General features: G+C 40.3%; 1 protein-coding gene across 6 annotated transcripts in view; it reads right to left on the minus strand.

The window, feature by feature from the left end:
• Positions 1-24,377, minus strand: part of HDAC9 (histone deacetylase 9) — a 98,199-nt gene extending 73,822 nt beyond the window's left edge. For all 6 annotated transcript variants that reach the window (XM_080611673.1, XM_080611675.1, XM_080611672.1 and 3 more), the window contains exon 1: positions 23,889-24,377. In XM_080611673.1, the coding sequence (XP_080467799.1) occupies positions 23,889-23,994 (106 nt within the window). In that variant the 5' untranslated portion in view covers positions 23,995-24,377. The remainder of the gene's footprint in view (positions 1-23,888) is intronic.
• Positions 24,378-25,777: the final 1,400 nt, after the last annotated feature.

Consider the following 25,777-nt stretch of genomic DNA (forward strand, 5'->3'; position numbering starts at 1 on the left):
GTAGCACATTTGGAATAAGCCTGTCATCATCATAATCAAACTGTAAAGTGTTCCTCAAACTGCATAACACAGTAGATGCTTTGTCTCCCTTATACAAGCTCTATGTGTTCCCTAGAAGAAGTGTATGATTTATAACCACCTGAACAAGTAGCTTAATTTTGAAATACTACAAGTTCTGTAAGTCTGAAGAACACTTTTAAGGTGGTTTTATTGCTACTGACAGCTAATTATTGTTTCAAAGGTAAAATATCCACAGAAATCTTTGTAATATATTCAAAGTTAATCTAAACCAATGGAAAACATGGCAATAAATACAGAGGAATACTATTTGTTTCCACTATTTTTCTGAAATCATGAAAACACTGAAACAGCAAGTCAGCAAAATAAGAGCTTGCCTACTGTAGAAAGGCCAATGAGAACAAAGAAGAACAACTAAAGATAGTTCACAAGAAGTGAATATTATGCACTTTGTGAACTCAAGATAGTTCACAAAGTCTAATACTTTGTATCAGTTACTCAACTCTCAGCAATTCTTACCTGAACAGGCTTTAGCAAAATCCAAACCAATGATGTGTTGGAAGAAAATGTTATGACTCTGAGAAATCATATATAACATTTCCATAAAGCAGGGCAGAAGTCTCACTTAATTATTCCTTGCCTGTACTGAAGCTCACTTCACTCTGGATAAAAATAAATCAACTTTTGCCTCACAAGAATATTTGGCTTTTTAATGATGAATAAGATGAATTAAACATTTTTTGGTACTAACTATGTTACTAAAACTTTATTCAGACTGCCACATTAAGCCCTAAACTCTGCCTTAACTAACAGCACTATATAAAGTAAGCACGCTGAAACCTCAAGCCCTTATCTGTTTAATGTGGGCACCATAAATTCATAGATATCTGGTATGTTTGCATTTTAAATGCTCTGTGCTCTAGTTCCCATCTATAACACACCATCACCCACCTCCTACATTTCACGAAAGGTGTTGTGTGAATATATTAATATTTAGGAAAGCTGCAAAAGGTGAGCTCACGAAGAAATTTAATAAATTTTGCATAGTGAGTAGGATACAAATGGGGTCAAGTTAATAATGCCTGCAGCCCCGCATGTAACAATGAAATTCTAAAAACATTTTCATCTTTCATCTGCTCTGGATGTAGATAACACAGAAGTCCCTTAGGAAGAAAACATGATGTGATTGCACATTTCGAATTCCTACTGGCTTCTTGCACTTTTGTTCCTTCTAAGGTTCTTTACTCACTCTTTGCTGCTTCCACCCAAGCTGCTCCTGCTTCCTGTTGTACACCCAGCCCCATCCTTCCCACCATGCCCTCAGCTCATCAGTAGTCCATAACCAGACCCAATCTCCTTGGCCAACGAGTCGGTTCCCTCCACATTCAGTTTTCTTTCTTCCCCTTCTCTCCCTTATGCTTCCAGTTTCCAACAGGCCTTCCACCAAAGTCTACTCCTTACCATGCCTGGTGATGTAAGTGGAGGGGTCTGCAAGACAGCTGAGGATACAACAGGCTCCTGGTTTCAATTCAGTCACCTGGAATTCAACCAGGGCTGCTTTCAGCTGCCCTGCCTTGAAAAACAAGACTGCTAAAAAGGACAATACAACATGCTAATTGAAGATAGAATACGTTGACATTTTATCAGCAACGTAACAGTAAAACTTGATTTGATTTAACTTTGGCCAACAAAAATAGATTTGCACAGAGAAAGTGAAAAGTCGCCTTTCAGCCACAAGTATCACATGTCTAGTTCCAGTTCTAAAGCACAGAAAGCACCATGCTCTAGACTAAGGCAGACCGATGGAACATTTCAAGGACAGAATCATTTATTTTTGTCTAGCTCCTTTCTAAAAAATGGTTGAAATCTTTAGGCCAAAAATAACTGGGTTAAAAAAAAGAAGCCACATTTTAGCAGAGAGCTGAATGGCACCTTCACAAGCCTCACAAATATTTAGTGTCATTGCCTTCTAAACCATAAATGTTAGTAGCGCATCACACTAGTCTAAAAATCTCAAAGATAAACTTGTTTACAAGTAAGTCTCATAGCTTTGACTGCCACAATGATGATTCTGTTCTAATCTGGTACAAAAATGTGGCTTTAACCAACAAGAAAAACCAATACACTGATAAGATGAGTGGCAAGAATGAAATTGCTATTGGCAGTAAAATAAACAACTAGTTCTTTCTTGTCAACAAACCGCTAAAAAGAAAGTGTAACATATAACTTATGGAACTTGACAATCATTCCACCTTACTATCCTAAAATGCATTTGCCCTTGCCTGTTGAAAAGCTCAGGTAATACAATTCCAGGTAACCGACAATTAGTATATCTAATGCAAGGCTTTGTATAAACTTGTGAGTCCTCTTGTTTCACAGTATCACAGTATGTTAGAGATTGGAAGGGACCTCAAAAGATCATCTAGTCCAATCCCCCTGCCAGAGCAGGAACACCTAGATAAGGTCACACAGGAATGTGTCCAGGCGGGTTTTGAATGTCTCCAGAGAAGGAGACTCCACAACCTCCCTGGGCAGCCTGTTCCAGTGTTCTGTCACCCTCACTGAGAAGAAGTTTCTTCTCAAGTTTAAGTGGAACCTCTTGTGTTCCAGTTTGTACCCATTACCCCTTGTCTTATCATTGTTTGCCATTGAGAAGAGCCTGGCTCCATCCTCATGGCACTCCCCCTTTATATATTTATATACACTAATAAGGTCCCCCCACAGTCTCCTCTTCTCCAAACTATAGAGACCCGGCTCCCTCAGCCTTTCCTCATAAGGGAGATGCTCCACTCCCTTAAATCATCTTAGTCGCCCTGTGCTGGACTCTCTCCAGCAGGTCCCTGTCCTTCTTGAACTGAGGGGCCCAGAACTGGACACAATATTCCAGATGCGGTCTCACCAGGGCAGAGTAGAGGGGAAGGAGGACCTCTCTCGACCTACTGACCACCCCCCTTCTAATACACCCCAGGATGCCATTGGCCTTCTTGGCCACAAGGGCACAGTGTTGGCTCATGGTCATCCTGCCGTCCACTAGGACCCCCAGGTCCCTCTCCCCTACACTGCTCTCTAACAGGTCGTTCCCCAACCTATACTGGAACCTGGGGTTGTTCCTGCCCAGATGCAGGACTCTACACTTTCCCTTGTTATATTTCATCAAGTTTCTCCCTGCCCAACTCTCCAGCCTGTCCAGGTCTCGCTGGATGGCAGCACAGCCTTCTGGCGTGTCAGCCACTCCTCCCAGCTTAGTGTCATCAGCAAACTTGCTGACAGTACACTCAATTCCCTCATCTAAATCATTGATGAATATATTAAATAATACTGGTCCCAATACTGACCCTTGAGGCACTCCACTAGATACAGGCCTCCAACTGGACTCCGCCCCATAGACTACAACTCTCTGGCTTCTGTCCTTCAGCCAGTTCGCAGTCCATCTCACTACCTGATCATCCAGGCCACACTTCCTCAATTTAGCTATGAGGATGCTGTGGGAGACTGTGTCAAATGCTTTGCTGAAGTCAAGGTAGACCACATCCACCGCTCTGCCATCATCCATCCACAATGTTATTTCCTCATAAAAGGCTAGGAGGTTGGTCAAGCATGACTTCCCCTTGGTAAAGCCATGTTGACTGCCCCTCATAACCCTCTTATCCTTGACATGCCTTAAGATGGCATCAAGGATAAGGTGTTCCATCACTTTCCCAGGGATGGAGGTGAGGCTGACCAGTCTATAGTTACCCGGGTCCTCCTTCTTGCCCTTTTTGAAGACTGGAGTGACATTTGCTTTCCTTCAGTCCTCAGGCACCTCTCTTGTTTCCCAAGACTTGGTAAAGATGATGGAGAGTGGTCTAGCAATGACTAAATATTTCCTAAATATTCAAATAATTCCACCAAGTTCTTTTGAAGTATAAAACTAGAAATTCATTTCCCCTCCTACCAAATGTACTTCCTCAAAACATTTGCCTCTGCTTTAAGGAATATAATTTTTACAAAGCACTTTCAAAGGCTGCAATCAAGTATAAGATTATGAGGATCACACAAGCAAGTTAACAACACCACTGGAAAAAGTCCTTGTTAATTTGAAGTCTTGAATACTTATGACCACAAAAAACTTTTCAATCTGCTCAAAGACCTAGTGACATTTACTATGACAGCAGAGAGTGCAGGGCTTCATTTTTTACCAACCACAGCAATTGCAATTAATTCTTAGAAAGTAATAATCAGTTATTATGCACTCTTTGAATTTCACCTAACTCTTCAAACATAAGGAATTTTCTCTTGAGCTGACATTCTCAGAATCTGTCAACAAAAGGTTTTCTGTGCAACATTTATGGAGTAAGGTCCAGCTATAATACATACCATTTCAGACTGACAAAAAGTTTATGGGTCTCAAAACTTCTTTAAAGCTTTAAACACAGGGTACTTGACTTCTTGGATAAGAACTAGAATACGCAACAGGTTGCAGGAAAAAGCCCATACAGTGCTAAATAGGCATAACACATTATTTTATTTGTAAATTTACTTACAGAATCATAGAATGGTTTGGGTTGGAAAGGACCTTAAGACTATCTAGCTCCAACCCCTCTGTCATTGGCAGGGACGTCTCAGCCTAGACCATGTCACCCAAGGTTCTGTCCAACCTGGCCTTGAACACTGCCAGGGATGGAGCATTAACACTTCTTTGGGCAGCCTGTTCCAGTGCCTCACCACCCTTACAGTGAAGAGCTTCTTCCTTATATCTAACCTGAACTTTCCCTGTTTAAGTTTAAACCCATTATCAAGAATTTATTTCCAGACTTAAAAAACTGAATAAACTATGGCCCTTTCTCCACAATGACCTCTGTGCATGTCCTGAGGCTCTTAACAATGGCATGACCACAGTGCAGTAATGAAACCGGGACAACAGCTTTCATTTACCTCTTTGCTTACTTACAGCAAAGTAGCTTCAGCAGCAGGGAGCTCAGCATAGCCTAACTGCCTATATAATTTTCTTACTTCTCAAGCAACAACAGCAGTGTAGGCACAGATGCCAGAAGAAATGTGGAAGAATGTGTAGTTTTGCAGAGGCTTCAGGCTCAGCTGTGTACGCCAGCCCTGGGGACTCTGTTCTAACGATAAAATATTTCCTGAAAGACTGAAGAACATCAGCATGTGATTTTGTTCTTCCTATAATAAGTAAAAATAATACTTAATTTTATGCTTCCTTTTTCAAGTTCGTAAAAGTATGTAAGACATGACACCTGCCCATTTGGTTTTGGCCTAAGTACAAGCAAATGAAATTCCATATCAGAGGCTAACTTTTTCTGAGTATTTTTCCATATATAAAGACAAGTGATTGAAAGAAAATGGCAATTTAATCACAGACTTTACTAGCTGGCATCAGGCATAAATTAAGATCATTAATTTTGGATCAGCAATAAGTTTTTAGATTTTGAACAAGTCCAAAATCACAACACAAAGTGGACAGGAACTGGCACCCACCAACTAGACAGACGGTTTTTCTATACATTTTATCAAGTAGACAAACATGCCATAAGGAACACTATGAGAGACTGTTACCAGTGTAACTGAGAGCCATTCCTATTTTGTGATAAATTATACAAGTAATTTGAATGAATCCTAAAATCTACATAAACAAAATTATTTTTTTTTAAATTATCAATTATTTTCTAAATTCTTTGGATTTGTTCATTTAATGATTTCTTCACTCATAAGTACAGGTTTTACCACACCGAGGGAAGAGTCCAAGCATGCCAAAGGTGTTATGATTAAATCCATAGCTTTGCATGAATTGAGAAAGAACAAGGGGAAATGCCAACAGAAATAAAAATTGGGAGAAAAGTTGACTCGCTCTTCTTTAACTTTGGGAAAGGTCAATATAAAACAAGGATACTGTCAGTCAAGATGGTGACATAAACAAAGTGATAAGGACTTTTAGAGTATAAGACAGATGCCTTTCGGTAAAAAAATGTATTAATGTATTTATGGACAGCTCATTCAAAATATAACAAACATTAAATTCTGAAATGTGCCACTATGCATGCCAAAGAGACTTTTCATCTTAGTGTCATTTTCAATGGAAATCTGATGGGCTGCAGATAGGGTTTTTTACTCTTTTACCTAAGAAGTCATAATAAACATGCAAGTGCCATCTTAATAATCTTGGGAAATTAACAGGGTTTTTTTTTTCTTAACTAAATTTAGTTCATTTTAATTTTCAGCATGACCCAAGGTTCTTTATTCTTTTAATGCATGGGTGCTTTATAACTAACAAAACCAAATCTTACACACTTAACACATCCTTCAGGCCAAAGAATCCCAAGCCAGCCAGATCATAAACACTTTCACCTTTTTTCACCTTTTTTCATCACTCATTGTGATGGGAGGAGTACATTCTTGTGTACAAGGATGTGTAGCTACCATTATGTCCCGACACCCTTGAGTTTTTCTGCCAGTGTATAGCAGTGTAATTCAGGGAATTCCAAGAAGAGGCATCAGCAAAGTCTGCTGCATATATACGGTACAAGTTATCCCAAAAAGAAACCCATGAGAAACACTTTTTATGTCACATAAGATACAAACTTCACAGCTTAGAGGAAAACAGACTCACAGACGACAGAGGAAATGATCATGGCAAACCCTGAGAAGAAAGAAAACTTAAGAAATACTATGCTTTACACACACTGCAAATATACGGCTCTATACTAAAGTTTTAATAAATGAAACCAGATCTCTCATTTCCTAGCAGCCTAACCTCCTGAAGGCTGGAGTTTTCCTAAAGAGCATTTGTTTAATTGTTTTCACAAGTGAAATTATCAGTACCCAGAAAACTATCAATATTCAGACACCAACATCTAAGATCTGAGGCCATTGAGTGAAATTAGGCAAATTACTCCAAGGGGCAGCCAGTGCTTGCTCTGCAGAGATAGACAACAGGAAATTACTGCTGATTTCCAAGGCTATGACCAGCACTCTCCTAAAAACTTACCCCAAATCCAGAGGTATCTGATCTACATGATAGCACTGTACCACCAGAGCCATCTTGCACCTGGGATGCTTTAATATTTCAAAGGGTGGCCACTGAGTGAGAAGTTATTCTTTCAGTGCTGCCATGTAGGCAAAGAGGAAATATGGTTTTGAGTGTGGCCAAGAAGGGATGACAAAAAGAGATGGCGAGTATAAAATCAAATTTCTACCATTGCTGCCTTCTGCCACACACGATTTTCATTTTTTCACCTATTATCTACATGAAATAATATTATCAAGTATCTTAAGACAGAGATTTTTGAAAGCTGAGAAAATTAACAGCTAAGGAGTACAGAGCAGAGATAGTGAAAAGAGTTAAGTATTAACTAAATGCCTTCAAGTTTAAAGGCACATGTTCTGAGCTATTACTCAGTAGATCCAATCCACTCCTGGTTACAAATCTCAGGTTCAGGTGTGCCCAAAAGCCTCTAATTCAACAGTAGACCCTGCCTGATTTAACAGCAATGGAGATGTCTGGTGGTGCTAACAGCTCAAGTGTATAGGCTACTAAGCATGAAATCCTGGGCAGAAATGAGCAGAAATTACATTCCTCTCCTAGCACAAATACACATGCTTCTTGAAGCTATGCAAGCTGAGCACTTTTGTGTGATTAGATCAATGTTAAATAATATTTACAATGGTTACTGCATGTAACAATCACAGCCGTAAGTCCCTTAAAAACGTTATTGCTTAATGGATTACATGTCAGACAAGCAAAACCAGTTGTCATATTAATGCAATGCCACAGCATTTGCACTGTCATATTGCAATAATCTGTCTTATTGCTTTCATGACATATAAAAAGCCCATGAGTACTGGAAAAGTCATACATCTACTGATCAAGTAAGGGATGTGTCATTTGTAGAGGTCCAAATATATCTGTGCAGTTTATCACCTTTACTCAACTGATTTGTCTCTAAATTAGAAAGACATAAATTTGATAAATGGACCACTCGGTGGATAAAGAACTGGCTGGATGGCCACACACAAAGAGTTGTGGTCAATGGCTCAATGTCCGGCTGGAGACCAGTAAAAAGTGGCGTCCCTCAGGGATCGGTGTTGGGACCGGTCTTGTTCAACATCTTTGTCGGTGACATGGAGAGTGGGATTGAGTGCGCCCTCAGCAAGTTTGCCGATGACACCAAGCTGTGTGGTTCGGTTGATATGCTGGAGGGAAGGGATGCCATCCAGAGGGACCTCCACACGCTGGTAGGTGGGCTGATGCCAACCTGATGAAGTTTAACCATGCCAAGTACAAGGTCCTACACCTGGGTCGGAGCAATCCCAGGCACAGCTACAGGTTGGGCAGAGAAGAGATTCAGAGCAGCCCTGAGGAGAAGGACTTGGGGGTGTTGGTTGTTGAGATGCTTAACATGAGCCGGCTTCAGTGTGCGCTCATAGTCCAGAAAGCTAATCGTATCCTGGGCTGCATCAAAAGCAGCGTGACCAGCAGGTCGAAGGAGGTGATCCTGCACCTTGACTCTGCTCTTGTGAGACCTCCCTTGGAGTATTGTGTGCAGTTCTGGTGTCCTCAACATAAAAAGGACATGGAACTGTTGGAACAAGTCCAGAGGAGGGCCACAAGGATGATCAGGGGAATGGAGCACCTCCCGTATGAAGACAGGCTGAGAAAGTTGGGGCTGTTCAGCCTGGAGAAGAGAAGGCTGCATGGAGACCTCATAGCAGCCTTGCAGTATCTGAAGGGGGCTTATAAGGATGCTGGGGAGGGACTCTTCACTAGGGACTGTAGTGATAGGACAAGGGGTAACGGGTTCAAACTTAAACAGGGGAAAGTTTAGATTGGATATAAGGAAGAAGTTCTTTACTGAGCGGGTGGTGAGGCACTGGAATGGATTACCCAGGGAAGTTGTGAATGCTCCATCCCTGCCGGTGTTCAAGGCCAGGTTGGACAGAACCTTGGGTGGCATGGTTTAGTGTGAGGTGTCCCTGCCCATGGCAGTGGGGTTGGAAATAGATGATCTTAAGGTCCTTTCCAATCCTAACTATTCTATGATTCTACGATTTCTCCCTCTCTCTCTCACACACTCTCTCAAACGTATTTAGCACTACCTTGAAATAACTCTGGTCTTTCAAGCCTTCTCTTTTGTTCTCAATGGCATGGTGTGACATGACCTCTCGTAGTTGGGTTACAGTGAAAGCATCTTGTCTGAGAATTTTAACCTGCCAAATAAAATTCCCAGTGTTAGGAAGCTCTACAGACACACTGAACCAAAGGAGGAATAAAGCAAAACATGTACAAGCAATGACCTAGATTAGAACTGCATTGTTTTGAGAGGTTTGTGGCTGAGGGCCATGAGACAGTTACAACACTACAATATGTTCTGCAGTTTGTGCCCTTTCTTAACCATTTTCCTTCTGTCACTGCTGTACCAGGGCTCACTTCGAAGCAGGTCAGCATGCAACCTACCTAAACTATTCCTTTCTAGTGATGTCAGCAGTGCGCAACAAATGGGCAATATTCTGACATTACCGTGTACAATTCATACAAGCTATTTTGCTTACCAGCAACCAAAGGTTACAGTGTTCAAAAGCCACCATCTCACCTAGGGACTGATGAAAAGAAGGGACTTCTTCCCTCTCACCAGAACAGGTAATAACATGAGACTCTGCCACTTTGATTAAAATAATACAACTTCATAATCCCGCTACTAAATGAGGTTATAGATGACTAACGACGTTATTTTTTACCCTTAATCTGGTTAAAGCTGCACAGTAATCTTGCAAGGAACACTGTTTACATAGCCTTCATGGGAAATTAATGCACACCATGAAATGTGGGCTTTATAGAATACAACAGGTAAGAAAACAAAAAAAATGTTTGTGTCACTAAGTCTAGCCCTGTGAATTTTGGAACACAACTCCAACTATGAGTAATTTTAATCTGTAGCCAAATAGCTGTAGTTAGTGCTTTAGGTACTGCTTTAGCCTCCTGCCTTAGCTATTTATGTCTCTGCTTTCCACAGCTCTTACAGATAGAAAAAAGTTCTAACACCTAACCTAAACTTTTCTTTTCTTTGCTTCAGGCTATTATTCCATGCTTCACCATCTTTTGAGAACAAATAATTCCCTTCCTTCATTTATATTGTTACCTTGAAGTTATTTATAGCCTGTGCCCATGTCCCTCGAACCGTCTCAGTTATAGACTATAAATATAGCTCCCTTAATCCCTTTTCATATGTTTTATCCTCTAGTATTTATATCAGATTTGTAGTCTTTTTTTTTTTTTTTTTTTTAAGTTTTAGACTTTGTGGACCACATCTACAGACAGTAATGCGAATGAGTGCTGAAGCAAAAATACTTTGTTCTTTTTAAATACGATCAGCTTATACCACTATAATTGTAAACACATTAGTCAAGGATGATATGAACAAACTGCTGCCATTGCACTAATCTCCTGATATTTTTAAAACAAGTGGCTTTGAATTTAAAATGTTAATGTTTTGTCTGATCTTACAGATTAATCACAAAAGTTCTAGCAAAAATTATTTTAGCCAAACAAGAGTCACATATGTAATTTTCAAAGAAGAAAGGGAAAGAGATATTCTTTCCCCATATGTTCTCTCAGAAACTATATCCTCTGTTAACAGCCACAACTGAGCCAATTTTTGTTTAAATTTGACTTGTTTTAGTCTCACAGACATTTAGGGAACAAATCAAGTTTGATGCAAACTGACTTTGTAGGATGAAGTTAGGAGCTTTGAATTATAACTGCATGCATATTTGAAGACACAAACCCTAACAAATTCTTTCATAGGACTAACAAAATTGTGACTAAAATAGGGTCTGGATGTCAGAGGGCAGTGACACTTGGTACCAGTTAAGGATCTGGTCCACAGAATTATCTGGACTTGCAAAATGTCCTTCCCAAGGTGTCTCACTGGAGTTTGTGTCCTGCTCTGGCCTTTATATGAAGTTACAAGAACTCTATTGCTGATCAGAAACAGTTCTAAAGCAGAAGGGAAATAAATATTCTTTTTGAATTTAAGAAAATGTTGATAGTGCAGTAAGGCAACAGTAATTGCTATGTTAATAGAGGTCTGGAAAGAAGAATAATGGAAAAAAGATTGATTGAGTTAAAACCACAAATGAAACAAATCTCTTCAGGATATTTCATGGAAGGCTCTGAGGAATGCCAGAGGTCCTCATAAAGCTTTGTGATAGGGAACAAAATAGAAGAGTTCATTCATTTTTTGTATGTGCACGGTTATTTCTATTGGGATGAATGAGTGGAATATACCTTGCTGTGCTTCATTAACCTTAATATAACCTTAAAAACAGATGTCTGTCATTGCAGACAGCTCAGTGACAACATGTGGCCAATGTACAGAAAGATTAAAAAATGAAAACAGGAAATACAGAAAGCAGGATAAAAGTAAGTTTTGATATTCATCAAGGAGGCTTTGTCATCAGGAATATTTCAGTTCGCTTATCCTGTCTCAAAGAGAGCCATGTCAGAAACAGGAAAAGGCTAATTGGATTTAAGATGATTAAGAGCTAAGTGGAAATAGTCTGATTTTTATTTGCATTACTATGCTCTTATTGCATAGAACATATAATATTAATATCCACCTAAGCATCCATCCATCTATATTGGAAGAGGAAAACCATATTATAAATGAGAATTATTTGCATAACTACAGGTTCTTCTTGCACATCTGGGGAGTGCAAGTAAGGGTTATATAAAAACAAAGTAGATTCAGTGCAGAAATATAAGATAAATCTATACAGCCTCTCTTTTGCAGAAAGCAACTACTGTCTTCTGGGTAGACTTTATAAGTGAATATATAATCACAAAGTTCAAACATCTGAATATGTTATCTAAGGAGAAAGCTGAGTTTTCCTCGACTGAGAGTTTGGACAATTAGTCAAATACCAAGTCCTGACAGCTGGCCACAACACGTTATTTCCCACACAATCTTACTGACTGATGTTTCTCATTTTCCATTTTGTACCACAAGGGATACAGTCTTTGGCTGCCCCCAGTTCAGATGTACAGACTTTCACAGCAAAGGAACAGCAATGAAAAACACTCTCCTTTCAGATCTGGCATCTTGGGTGTTACTGTGGAGAGCAAAGCCATTTTGAAGGGTTCTGATCCAAAAAAAAAGTCTGCACTTCATGTCACCAGGCTCAGCACAGCCCAGTGCCAACCATGAGAGTCAGACCATACCTTTAACTTGAAACCACACTCGGTAAGAAATGAACAGCAACAACTGTGACAACTATATGGTCCTTTTGACCTGTGTTTGGTAGCATGTCAGCATTGGGTAGAGTTATTTTATGGTTTTGGTTTACATAAAAAGTATTTGATACCAGTACCTAAGTAGCAACCAGGGAACAGCACTACAGGAAGGAAAATTTTCCTTCCATAACTTGAATTCTACTGATTTCCAGGTTGTCTAAAAAGGATAAAGGCATACTGGAGCACTCTAAAAGTTTACAAAAATAAATGAGGATAGCAGGGATTACAGCAGGAGGATGTCTGGCAAAACATTTCTCCACAAGAAAGGTTAAAAAAAGAATGAAGCAAAAATGGAATGCAAGAGCCATGAAGACTTTCCTGCAGCAGACTCTTCACATGGCACTGCATCAGGACTGATAATGGTTCAGAGGTGCAGCTGGCTACTGCTTCCAGTATGTTCGAATTTGGTGCAGGCTGCTAAAGCCAACACAATTTCCTACTTAATATAAAAAACATATATTTGTAGGGTATTTTCCTTTCATACTAACAGATGAAATGTGCCCTTTGGATGAGGAAACGTAATTATTGAGAGCTTCACAGGAACAGTATTAATGTAAATTCTACTTAACATTACAGTGCTATATAATTAACTGGAGTTTAACAAGGTGCCAACTGGGTGTGAAATTTTAGGGTCCAACCTTTAAATGTTAAGAGGAGCAACAGGTACATTCTTTGGACATGGAAGATTTCCCAAGCAGCAGTTAGACATGTATTTGGGACCACTGTATGCCACAGCTGGTGTGATTGTGCCTCCCTTTTCTACTCATGGCCTCTCCAACCCTGAAGATGATACCCTCCTTCCCCCACACTGCATCACACACCTGCAGTGGCATGGGGAAGCAGAGGGCACATTTTAACTGAGGGTAACTGTTCATCCCATCAGACCCAATGGACACATGAATACCTGTGTCAGTACAAGGGATGTGACTCCTCAGCAGACGAATGAGATCTGAAGACCAAAGGGAGGATGAAATCGCTGCTCTTTCTTCCCAGCAATGCCAGCTGCTATCTCTAGGGACCTCCCTCACTCTGATGTATTGAGGCTGTATATCTGTATAACCACATACATGTAGTATTCACAGATTACAACAATTAAAACAAAATTAAAAATAATAATAAAAAAAAGGCAGAAAGAGGAAAATGAAGAAAGGAAGAGTCCAGATTTCTGCACTTGCGTCATTCTGAGTCTGCAGAAGATCTCTATAGCCAAATTGGCTGCTAAATGTTTTATAACCTGCCCTGCACCTGGAGCTCCTAGTCACTACCAGAACAGACCTAGTATTTCACAGAGCAAATGTTCCTGAGGTCTCTGGGAACAAATGTATGCTGCTGCAGACCTATGGATATTTGCAGACGACAGCAGACAGATGGGGAGGTTTACGGGATGCATGTCCACCTCCCGTGGCTGCCAGGCCTGCAGGAGGAGGAAGATCACTTTGCGTTAGGCACTCATTCAAGCTTATCTGAACTAACTCGTGAAACCCAGAGTTCTCAAAATTTTTGGCAGGTTTTAACATAGCCATACCAAAACATCTCCAGTGAGGGGAGATGGAATATGACTGGTGATAAGCTTACGTATATACATCTTCTGTAATTGTATATGCATACCAGTGACAAGTATATATGCATGACCAGTGACCAGAGAGAGGCATTCACTCTTGAAGGAGGTGTGAGAATTTTAGCCCAAGGGAAATTTTTTCTACATATTCCTACTTCTAACCATTTAATTTCTAAACAGAATAGCTGTGTCAGTATTAGTACCCTTAATCGTTCAGGGCATAACCATTACTTAACTCGGCTGCGTTATCATTCCTTTATTTCTTTGCCTATAGCCCTTTGACGCTGTCATTTGTAATTTCCCTTCTTTCCCCATTAAGTTCTTCAGCTGCCCCATTATCACCCTGTATGTGTTGGCATGAGATCAAAAAAAAAAGAAAAAAAACAAATAAGAGAAAAAAAGCACAAAGCTCAGAAAATTGCCCACTAGGCCAAGCAGCAAAGGCAAGATAGGGATGGTGCAGATAGCACAGTGATGGGAATTTATGGCAAACCTCTGGTGAGACTGCTCTCCAGGTTCACCAGGCAACATGAGCTACAGTGGGCTGGAGGTCTGGATGATGAGATGTGGCAGAACTTGTAGTACATGCATAAACAGACTCAGTGTCCTACACCTCCCCTAAACAAAGTACTCATTCTGGGACAAAAAAGTCCCAACACCCCAAACTAAAAACAAACAGAAAAATAGTCTGTACAATGGTGAGGGAAATCCCTGATTATAGCTGTGTGACTGCAAGAGTAACACAGATCTGAGTTGTTTTAAACAACTTGTGTCAATTCCAAAATATTGCTACTTCTCCAAATTTCCAATATTCCAATACTCCAAATTTCCAGTATTACAATTTCCATATTCCAAAATATTCTTATTTCTTCATGATGGCTTTCGGGTTTGACAGAAACTTCTCTTATCCCAGTTGAAGTTGATTGTTTTCATAACTCTTTTTACCTGTATTTTTCTGCTTTTCATGGATAGTCAAAATCCCCTCGTTTTCACCTCCTACACAGTCCTCTTGCACTTTTAGTGCCTTTCTCACTCTCCCTCACAACAATATTTTAACATAGGAAGTGCTTGTATAGCACAGCTCTGCGCTACTACTCCATTTATAAAACTCTCTCATATTGCCCTCAAAACTCTTTCTCTCCTGCCAGTCCTCCCCTCATACTCCTTGAATAAACCTAGGTAAGACTTACTATTTCCTACGGCATTCCTTTTATGATAACTATTCTTAAAAGAAACAATAGAGTAAAACTTTCTTCTTTTGAAACAGACCCTGTAGAAAAAACTGTGACAGCAAATAAAAGGATGCCAGCTTTCTGACATGCATGCGGGAATGAGTGGATCTGTCTTTGGAGCCAGGAACAGTTTTGAGCATATGCACGACACAGGCTGGTGAGCATCTACCGGATTCCCAAGGTAAAGTGCTCTCCTGAATTTAGGTCCCACTAGATTTCAGCAGCTACTGTGCAAGGATTTTTATGATGAGCATTTTAAGTCATCTAAGTAATTTCTATATAGTTCTTGAACAATTAAGTACTACATGTAAAAGTAGAGATGTTAATATATGTTAATACAGAGACTCATACTGATGATTTTCCTTTTGCTATTTCTTGCACCATTCTGTGCCTCATACTAATGCCGTCATTTTTCGCGTCAGCATGAAATACCAAAAAATCTATGTATTTAATTTTGTGTTTCTTGGCGATTTTGTAATTTGTGTATTCTTTTAAGCTTTTTAAAACTTCTAGGTTAGATTCAATTAGAATATCACAAACTTAAAACAGTCCAGGAGTTTTACGACTTTTGTATCCATAGCAGAAAGACTTCCCAAGGCTTAGGAAAAATACACCTTTTTCAATAGTGATGTTATCTAGAGTTCAAACAAGTAGATAAAGAGTGCCAGTTGATAAGAAGCTCAACATGACCTGGCAGTTTGGCACTTGCAGCCTAGAAAGCCAACCACGTCCTGGGCTGCATCACCAGCAGCATGTCCAGCTGGTCAAGGGAGGTGATTCCTCTCCTCTGCTCTTGTAAGCCTTCATCTGGACCAGTGCATCCAGGCCCCGACATGAGAAGGACATGGACATGTTGGACCACATCCAGATGAGGCCATAAAGATGATCGATCCAAGGGCTGGAGCACCCCTCTTATGAAGACAGGCTGAGAGTTTGGCTTGTTCAGCCAGGAGAAGACAAGGCTCCTGAGAGGCCTTAAGAGCAGCCTTTGAGTACCTAAAGGGATCCTACAAGAAATTTGAAGAGGAGCTTTTTACAAGGTCATGTAGTGGTAGGACAAGAGGGAATGACTTTAGACTGAAAATAGGCAGATTTAGATGAGATAATAAGGAAGAAATTCTTTACCGTGAGTGTGGTGAGGCACTGTCACAGGTTGCCCAGGGAAGATGTGGCTGCCCCATCTCTGGAAGTGTTCAAGGCCAGGCTGGATGCGGCTTTGAGCAACCTGTTCTAGTGGATGGTGTCCCTGCCCATGGCAGGGGTTTGGAATTACATGATCTTTAAGGTCCCTTCCAACCCAAACCATTCTGTGATTCTAAGATTCTATGAAGAGAACTAAGAACTTACTGTCTCTGCAAGAAAAGGAGTTGTGAACAGGTAAAGAAAAGACCATCACTAACATTTTACTAAATGTAAACAGGAGTAGCGAACACCAAAAAGAGTCTCTGTGTAAGATGAAGCTTTAAAGTTTGTTTTCCCTTCTCCTTCTCGTATTGTTACTGCACAATACCAACAAGGTGATGGCCTTGGGCACTAAGAAAGAAAAAGGAAACTTGGATTAAGAACAGAACAATTGAGAGAAATTATTAAATTAACATGAAACTTCCTCATTATTCCATTCCAGACTTCACTGAAATTGAATAGCTGCGTTTCCTCCCTGTGGCATGCATACCTTCAACCACAGGGATCATGAAAGAGATCAATAGTCTTTGATAATAAAAACATGTTTATATATTTGGCATTTTCAAAGAATTAATTCTGTTCCTTCTCATGTCTCCTTTGATGATACGCGGTTTCATTACTAGAAGGAACATGTTATCATAGAATAAAACATGCTCTGTTTCGAGCACATTCATCCAAAAAGGGCTGGAATTCTTGGAGCTCTTGTTGCCTTTGTATACTCCACAAGCTAGAAGGAGTTTACAACTGGGAGATACAAAACAAATAAAACAAATGTGTAGGCTATGCTCAGTTTATACTAAATGCCAAAGTACCTTTACACAGTCATGCACAGAGCTGCCAGCCTGACAAAAAGAAATGAGCTGCTTATTATATAATGGGAGTTAAACTGGCACTGTATCATTCAACCATGCAAAGACTTCTACTGATTTTGCAAGCCTTTTTACACTGGGAACATTTTAAGGCAGAACAAATCAGGTGCCCCCTGATTACACCCAGAATGTGCACAAAGACATAAACATGTCATTTATTTAAAAGAGAACGGTAAAAAAGAAAAGACAGAATTCATTAGATAGCCATAATCCACTAATATGTCACTATTTTTCAAATTGCCAGCTTCCTGAGCAACAGCTACAGCCAGAGGCTGCACTGACACCCAGCTGAAGACCAGCCACTTTACTATATTTGCTGCTCTTTACTAAACTGTCACTAAAACTTACTCCTAGTTAACACATGCAAGCACAAAGATCCCAGTGAATTTCCTTCAGAGAGAATGTGCCTTACTGTGCTTCTGAATGACAACTCTGTTTTAGGATTCAAGTTTTTCTTGTGAGCAGAAATGTTTGTGAAGCTGCCATAAAAACTGGTTTGCTAAAAATGTGTCAATTTAGATGGATCAATTTTGGGGGAGCTGTGTGCATATATGACGTGTTCACACTGAACATGGAGGTTGATGGTGCCAGCCCCTAAAAATAACAGCTGGATATACTTGTTTTCATCAGAAACCACAACCCTATCTTCTCTGTCATTCAGAGCATCGATCTGGCACCCCTCTCCCTCCTCCAGAAGAGACAGGAGCAGTGGTACCCTGAGATATCTCATTTTAGTAGAAGTAGGGGGGATAAAATGGATGTTTGCATCTACTGCAAGCATACATTTTAAACAATATTCCTGCCCCTCAGCAGGCAGTTATCATGTTGTTTTGGCAGCAGGAAGGAATCTGTGGTTTTTCTTGAATGTTGCTCTTCTTTATTTAAACTACCAGAAATAAAGCAAAAATGACAGAATGCTCTGTCTATAAATAATCATTCCGGTGTACAGTTATATTAGGAGGTAACTCAGATGGCATGATAACGCCTAACAGGCTAATCTTAGACCTGTAATGCCATAAAATGAAAATAACCAGGCTAAGAATAACTGACCCAGAGGAGTCAGCCTGTTAAAGAGATCCACAGAACTGGGCATTTTAGATTATCATGTGTTTAACAATAACATCTGGCCATTAGTTTCTCTACAGTATTTTGGATTGTACCTACCATAAAAGAAAACTCACCCACAACAGTAGCTAGGAAAGGTTAGAATGAAGGGATACCTGAAACTTTCCCCATCATCTGTACCAAAACCTGCAATTAATGTGTATATACACATATCTTTGCAGGCTATCTATCTATTCTGCTTTTGCTTTCTCTGCAGACTGTGCAGAAGAGAGGGTGTAGGCAGTTGGTAGAGAAACAGAGGTCTGATGAAAGCTCTGGTAGTAAGAAGAGTTACAAGTGTTCCTCATATCCAATGCAAACCTCAATGAACTCAATGGATTCTATACATAGTTCCACAAGAGGGAAGACTGGCTGAGACTGTGCATTTGAGTGCATTGGAAACCCATAGGCATTATAGAGCTGAACAGCTAAAATAAGACAGGAGAGATAGTGTCCCAGTGCCAGCACTACTGAACCTCTCTATTAAATGCACTGTTCAACAGTATCAGGACAGACAGTGAAAGAGGTTTCGAAATTATGTTCTGCATTCTTTTTTATTTACTTTCTAGCTTTTGTAGCTTGCTATTCTTGTCAATCTTGTATTTCAAAATTCTTATTCCAAGCTTTTCCCACAACCTATATCTTCTAATACAAAGTAAGACTGTCAGGTAATCTCACGGCTTCCAAAGCTGGGACTTAAAAGAAAGAAAGAAAAAGCAATTAGAGGACACATGAAGTTGGTAAAAGTTGTCTGTACTCAATGTCTTCTCAATGACATAAAACAAAAAAACCCGCTTAATTCCATTTTACCACATTTCTGTTCAAGTGAATTCATAACCAATGTCTTGTCCAGCATACATCACTGGGCAGAGGCTCTACTCAAAATCAGTGGGATTTTAGCTACACACAAGTCTGTGTTGCATGTCTCTTCTCATTGTATTGTTAAGGCTAAGGCCTTACTCTTCTGTAACAATTAATTCAAACACTTCAGCTGCTTCTATGAAGGACCTTCTACCTAAGCTTTCCAACAGACATTGAAAAAGCCTCTCCAGCTGTTATCCTGAACTTCCCTAAACTGAATTTTCATACTTAATTTTTTTCATTACTCTGAAGAGAATCGCACGGCAAAAGCTCAGCATATCTGTTCTCGCTCTCTCTGAAAAGTTAATGCCTGAGATACCACATATGCCACATTTTGCTGTCTCTAAGAAGCTTACATTACCTGATTCAGATATGCAAATATGTCAAGTTTTTCATGAACAGCAGAGCAAACCTTGAAATGAATTGGCTTTCTTGCAATCTCCCCACAGGAGCGGTTAAGCAAGTGAAAGTTTCGTTTGAGCAGAAAAAACCAGGAGAGCAAATACCAAAAAAATTTTCTCTGAGGCAATATAAAGGCATGTGTACAAACACGTATACACGATCATTTGGCCACACAATACATACAACATATGAGACAAATTTTGTACATCAGTGTTTACTGAGAGAAGATAGCTCATGAGGACCTGTCAACCCATGTACAACATGATGTGTATAGCATCAGTTTTGTCATTTGTATTCAAGTAACACAGCTCGAATTTCCTGACTGATGCAGAGAAAAAATAGTGCGACTACATTCACTTACTACATCTGTGCAGGTGTTTTGCAAGCATGTAGGCAGATGGATTCAATCAAATTAATCATTCTGCATCATTATATTCCCTTTAGAATATTTTTGCTCTACAGATTCCTGAGCCTGACAGGTATCACTGCCTGTGTTTCACAGAAGGCGTAGCTGATGTAGGAAGGATTGCGTAACTTGCTCAGGTCACCTGTCAGCTTGGTGACAAGCCAAAGCTTTAAGCTCAAGATCTCCTTGAACTCTTGATTTTTCAATGCAACAGCTTTGGGCAGGAAGCAGAGGATGCCTTATCCAATAAAAGCCAAGGTGGAATTTAGGCAAGACAGAGCAAGGCTCTATGTCAAAATATGGCCAGCAAAACAAACATGGCAACTTTACCCTTTGGGAAAACAGCATAATAAAATAAATCATACCAAGTTAATGAACTTGGAATTACTTCTTAAAGTCCCATATCTACAGATACCACAGCTGGGTAGGTTCTCTCTCCTTCACAAAACTGACATCTATTTGAGTAATGTAGCCCTGCATTAGTTACTTATTGGCTACATTTTAATGAGCATTCTTCCATGGACTGTGCAGCATCAAATGATTCTTTTCAAGACCTTACAGTTTATTACCTGTATTGTTGTAAGATAAGAGGCCAACTGAATGCTAGGGTCCACTGTGGCATCGCACACACATGGGAGTTGAGACTTTTGGAGTAAAATAAAAGCAACAACATAGTTAAACAGCAATTCCAGATCTAATTTTTAAATTGAGATGCTAAAACAATGACGCTATCAAGTAAGAATACATCAACATCATAATCTTAAGCAAAGATGTACAGCACTTACTGCTGCATTTTAGAGCAGCGATATCATATGGGAGAATCTAGTTCATTCTTCTCAAGATAGCCGAAACTGCTCTCTGCAGTAAGGTGTAGGTGTCTGCAAATTACACAGCTTCTTGAGTCAGTGTGGATCTCGATTGCTCCATTCATAATTAGACTTTTGACTGCTACCTATCCAGATCATCTCATTCATAGTATGATTTACAAGCAGGGATAGAGACAGACAGGCAAAGCAGTGATTGAGGGAATACAGAAGAACTGTTTCACACGACAAAAGTATGTCCTATGCCTGCTATTTTCAGAAATTCCTTAGTTTGCTTTGCAAGTAAGTATCAATTGGCTATTGAATCGGTCCTCTTTGAGGATGGCTCCAGTTCAGTTTAAAATCAGAGTTGCATAATACATGCTCACTGCATCTGGAAACTAGCAAACCTAAAAATCTGTTGAGGGTTTAAGTTGTGTTGCTTGAAAGACTTTAAGAATATCAAGGACGCAGAGTGTAAATGTTGAGGGATCTTTCCTTAAAAATGTGCAAATTCTTAACCTGAGCAAAAGTCACATTCATGTAAGTGAAGATAACTTTAAAGTAAGGACACTGTTGTAAGCAAAATACAATTGACTGATTATAGCTACTCCAAACAGCAGAGCACATCATCATACCCTGGCTATTTCTTTCTCCCCTATATGCAACATAGGGACAGAGACAGTACCTGGAAAGTTACCAGAGCCTTGACTGATCCTGCGAGACTATGAACTTGAGGGAACTGAAGGTAGTCAACAGCAGCACAGGACTTTGTGGTTTCATGTGGCATGAATTAATCTGCAGGCAATGTATAATGTCAACTACTTGCAGTTTAGTTGTGTATTTTAAAGGCCAACTGAGGAATTTTTTGTGTTCTGCAGAATATATATTTAAACATATTTTACCTGGATAACGTTCTTGACTAAGGTGTTTGGGGTTTGTTTTTTTGTGTGTGTGTTTTTGTTTAAGTCTAAATCCCCCCCCCCCCCCCCATTCTACTTGGCACTACAGTGGAAATCCTATGTGTTATATGGGTCTAATGTAATAGCAGATAAAAATCAACTGTTACATGATATTCTTTCTTCAGTGAAGAAAAGCAGAGCTGCAAACTTATTGAAAATTACCTCCCTTTTTCTGTTTCAAACGTTTCAAATGAGAAAACTGCTGTTACTCAAGCAACATTAGCTGTCAGATACAAGGTAGCAAAATGAGCTAACCCCCCAGATTTTCAGTTCTGCACAGCTAACTTGAAAAGTATTAAAAACAAGCAAATAATCAAAAAACCAACAGGAGGGAGAGGAAGCAGTCAGTCTTATCTCTTTGACCAGTACAAAAGCACTGGACACCTGCTGAGCTGTTCAGAGAAATGAAAGAAAAACAATAATTCTTGAACCAGATGTTGACACTGAGGATGGCTTTGCAGAACTGTAACACTTTCAGAGAAACTTCTGCTTTTACCCACTGTCTTTTCTCTAAGAACTTCCTTGTTCATGTTTGTAAACAAGTCTTGCACCTGATTTCTGTCACTGACAAGTAACTGTAACTGGTGATAAATATGTCTTCTAAAAAGTCAGAGGAATAGTAAGATCCAAAAACAAACAAACCAATCCAGCAGCCTTATACAGAAAGAGAAAAACTGCCAATCTTAAACACTACCAGTTGGAAGGCTCCATTCCCCTTAGGCATTCTCATGATTTTTACCTGCACAGAATAGCTTTGCAATCTCTCATTCCCTCCTTCAGTCTATAATCATGTTGAGGTAGCCTTGTCTTTCTATATTGAAAAATACTAGCCATGAGGTTAAGATATATCTATCTTTTGTAGCAGGAAAGATATTACCATTTGATACAATCTCCAAGAATTTATTTTCATATCTGAAAATAGAAGTCTGCTCTAAAATCGTATGTAAGAAAGAAACACAAGTAACAATTTAAGTTCTTTGTTTATAAAACAGGTAAAGAAATAGTTTGGGTTTTAAAAAAAAGCATGGGTTCAACAAGTGTACCAGAACAGGCAATACCTGAAGAGAGCTGTGGTCTACACATATAATTAATCTTCGAAAATGAGAAACACTGCCAACTTGAAAAAGAAGAAGAAAAAGAAGAAAAAGAAAAATTAAAAAGAAGAAAAAATAAGGAGAAAAATAAAATGAAAAAGGAGAAGAAAAAGAAAATGAAAAAGAAAGAAAAAGGAAAAGCAAGGTAAAGTAAACTAAGTCTAAAGTACATATAAGCAATCTACCCTGCATTCTACATACAAGTCCTCTATAAAGCCAACCTTATGAAAAACAAATTCAGAAAACTAGGATTAAAAACATATCAAACAGATAACACTCTGCCGCAAAAGACAGAGTTTCAGTCCAATAAAAACAGAACAGGAATTCACAGAGTTTAAGAGAGAATGGGCAAGTGGGCAAGAGTTATTTGAAATTTTGACTTTTTTTAGCCTGTCTAAAACGACATTTTATCTGAATGGCAACAATTCTTCTAACTTTATTGATTCTCCGTACATCATTTGCAGGTCAAACACAGCTAGCAAAGAAACTCAAAAATACAAGGGTAGCTTCTAATATGTGAGAATATGTCCAGTGTTCTTTCACAGCAGCTTTGAGTTACCTTCATTAAAAAACACATCCAATTTAACATCTCAGAGAGCCATTATATACACTGTCATTGCTAGGTTCACAAACATTTTTTAAATTACAAAATAATCCATGCATATTAAAGACATTTTAAAGCAACACCGTAATGAAAAGAGAAACTGACAGAAAGACCAAACACTGTTTACAATAGGCATATGACCAGAATTGCCTTATGAGGGGCTCTAACTGCAGCCTCATGATAAGGTCTGTCTGAGGAAGCCTCTCTCTGTGAACAAGCCTGTACCATAAGCCCCATTTTGCAACCACGCAACAAAACAAACAAGGAATCCCAAAGTAGATTTCAGTTTTAAGTGTTTTGCTCTAGCTGAAAAGCAGCAGGCTGAAGGAGACAAATTCCCTGCATAAGCAGCAGCTGCTGTCTAACATACTACCATAATTATCTAGCAACCTACCTAAACCCCACAAAAATAAAGTCACTTCTTTAAAGGAAGGGTGTTTTCTTGTTGGGCTAGGCTGTGTTTTCCTGGTCAGCCACTGAAGTCTGAAGTACCGAGCTGTCTCTTACCTGAGCTGATCATACTGTGCATTCTTTGCTGAGCCAAGAGCTGTTCGCGTCCAGAAACCCCATCTGAGGAAAAACACGATTCACTCTCGTAAATTGTCTGCAGCATATTCCAACTGGTCTGCGCTTCAGCTACACAAGAGATTCATCACTGCACTTGCACATGGGTGTCAGGCACAACCCTCTGCGGTTCTACCTCCTCCAGCGAGGGTTGTAAGATAATACGCTTCAGCAACAAGCAATGTTTAAGCATTTGCACAAGTATCTATCGGGAGGAGAAAAAACCCCAAATGCACTCCCAGCAGCCCCCACTGGCTGGAAGGGGACTGTGAGCACACGGGATCTGTGTGCCACTGAGTTTGAGCAGTTGCGTTCAGGCAGCCAGTGGCAGGTGGAAGAAGAAATGAAGCAATATCTCTGCTCTTCAGGCTTCCTGGTGGGGTGGGGGGGACCACAGCCTCCTACAAACCATCAAACCGAGTGAGCCACCTTAGCAGGGACAGGGAGCCCCTGAGAGCTGAGCCGGATTTACCCCAGCCCGGACCAGCATTGCTGTCCCCATACCCTTCTCCTCTCCCTGGCCGGCTCTCCCTCAGCTGGGCAAAGTTGGCGGGAGCAGCAGCGATAACTCATTTGCATTTGAATCGACACCCGCGTGGCCCAGCAGCGGCAGAAATAGAACAATGGCCGGCCTGAGCCAAAAATAGGTCAAGCATGGCCGAGTGATTGGAGCCTGCATTAATGCGTTTAAAAATACCACAGCAAACACAGCTGTCCAGTCGCTGTCTTTCAAACCGCTCCGCCGCTCGGCCTCGAGTGTGATTAACCCCTTCTCCCTGCCCAGCCTGTTTCGGTGGGGAGATGCCAGGGAGGGAGGAAGGGAAGGCAGGGAGCAGGACAGAAACACCCCTCACACGGGACTCTCTCCCTCCTCCTCCAGAGAGCATTTTGTGAACAATGAGCAAAATGCCACGGCCTCTGTATCAGTCCTAAAATACCCCGGGAGGTTTTGCTGGCTATGTGGTCTGTGCCTCGCCCACATGCAGCCATCCTGCTGTTCTATTTTTGCTGCCCGTTTCTCTGGCTACGCCACAGTTGGCTTCGGCACAGGAGCCAGGCTGCTGCCTGCTCCCCTGGGACGTGCAGCTGCCTCGCCTCGGCAGAAGCAATCGCTGGGGCTCATGGGGTTGGGGGGAAGCAGAAGGTGGGGGCAGACGCTAATGAGGGACTGGGTTTTGTGCATGCAGTTATAAGGTGCCTTTCCATATTTAGCAGGGTTGATACAATGCTTATAGTAAGTCACCCATTGTGGCACAGCATGCTAGACATGCTGACCGACTATGCACTGTTCGGTTGACTTGCTAAAATTTGGAGAGAGGCTGAGCAGCTCACGCTTATTTTTAGAAGCATTAGGCAATTTGTGTGGCGTCTCTCAGTTTTACAAGACAATGTGGTTTCAGAAGAGCAGTGTTTGACAGTGCATCAGAGAAGAGCACGGTGCCCTCTGCATCTGGCAGGTTTTTGTGAAGTTTATTTTTCATACTGATATTTCAGAAATCGTGTGTCTTGTTTGCCGATTAAAATACCTACCACTGAGTTAGTTTCATTTCACTATTACAGATAGCACTTTACTTCTCTGGGTCCTACCCTGCCTTTGGTAACACAGGTGACCAAAGCCTGTCATTACCTACATATATGATACAACTGTCTGACCACCTGCCTACAAAAATCGTGAGTCTCCTTCTATGTCCCTGCTTTAGGGGAGCAACAACAGACACTGGGACACTGATTCTTCACCGTAATCAAGAAGCTAACAGAGGTGGCATTTCAGAGCTTTCTAGACATCCACCAAATTCTCAACTATCTCCAGCATTTTTTGCTCCTGAAGGCAC

The sequence above is a fragment of the Psittacula echo genome (assembly GCF_963264785.1).
Source record: "Psittacula echo genome assembly, chromosome: 2".
NCBI lineage: Eukaryota > Metazoa > Chordata > Aves > Psittaciformes > Psittacidae > Psittacula > Psittacula echo.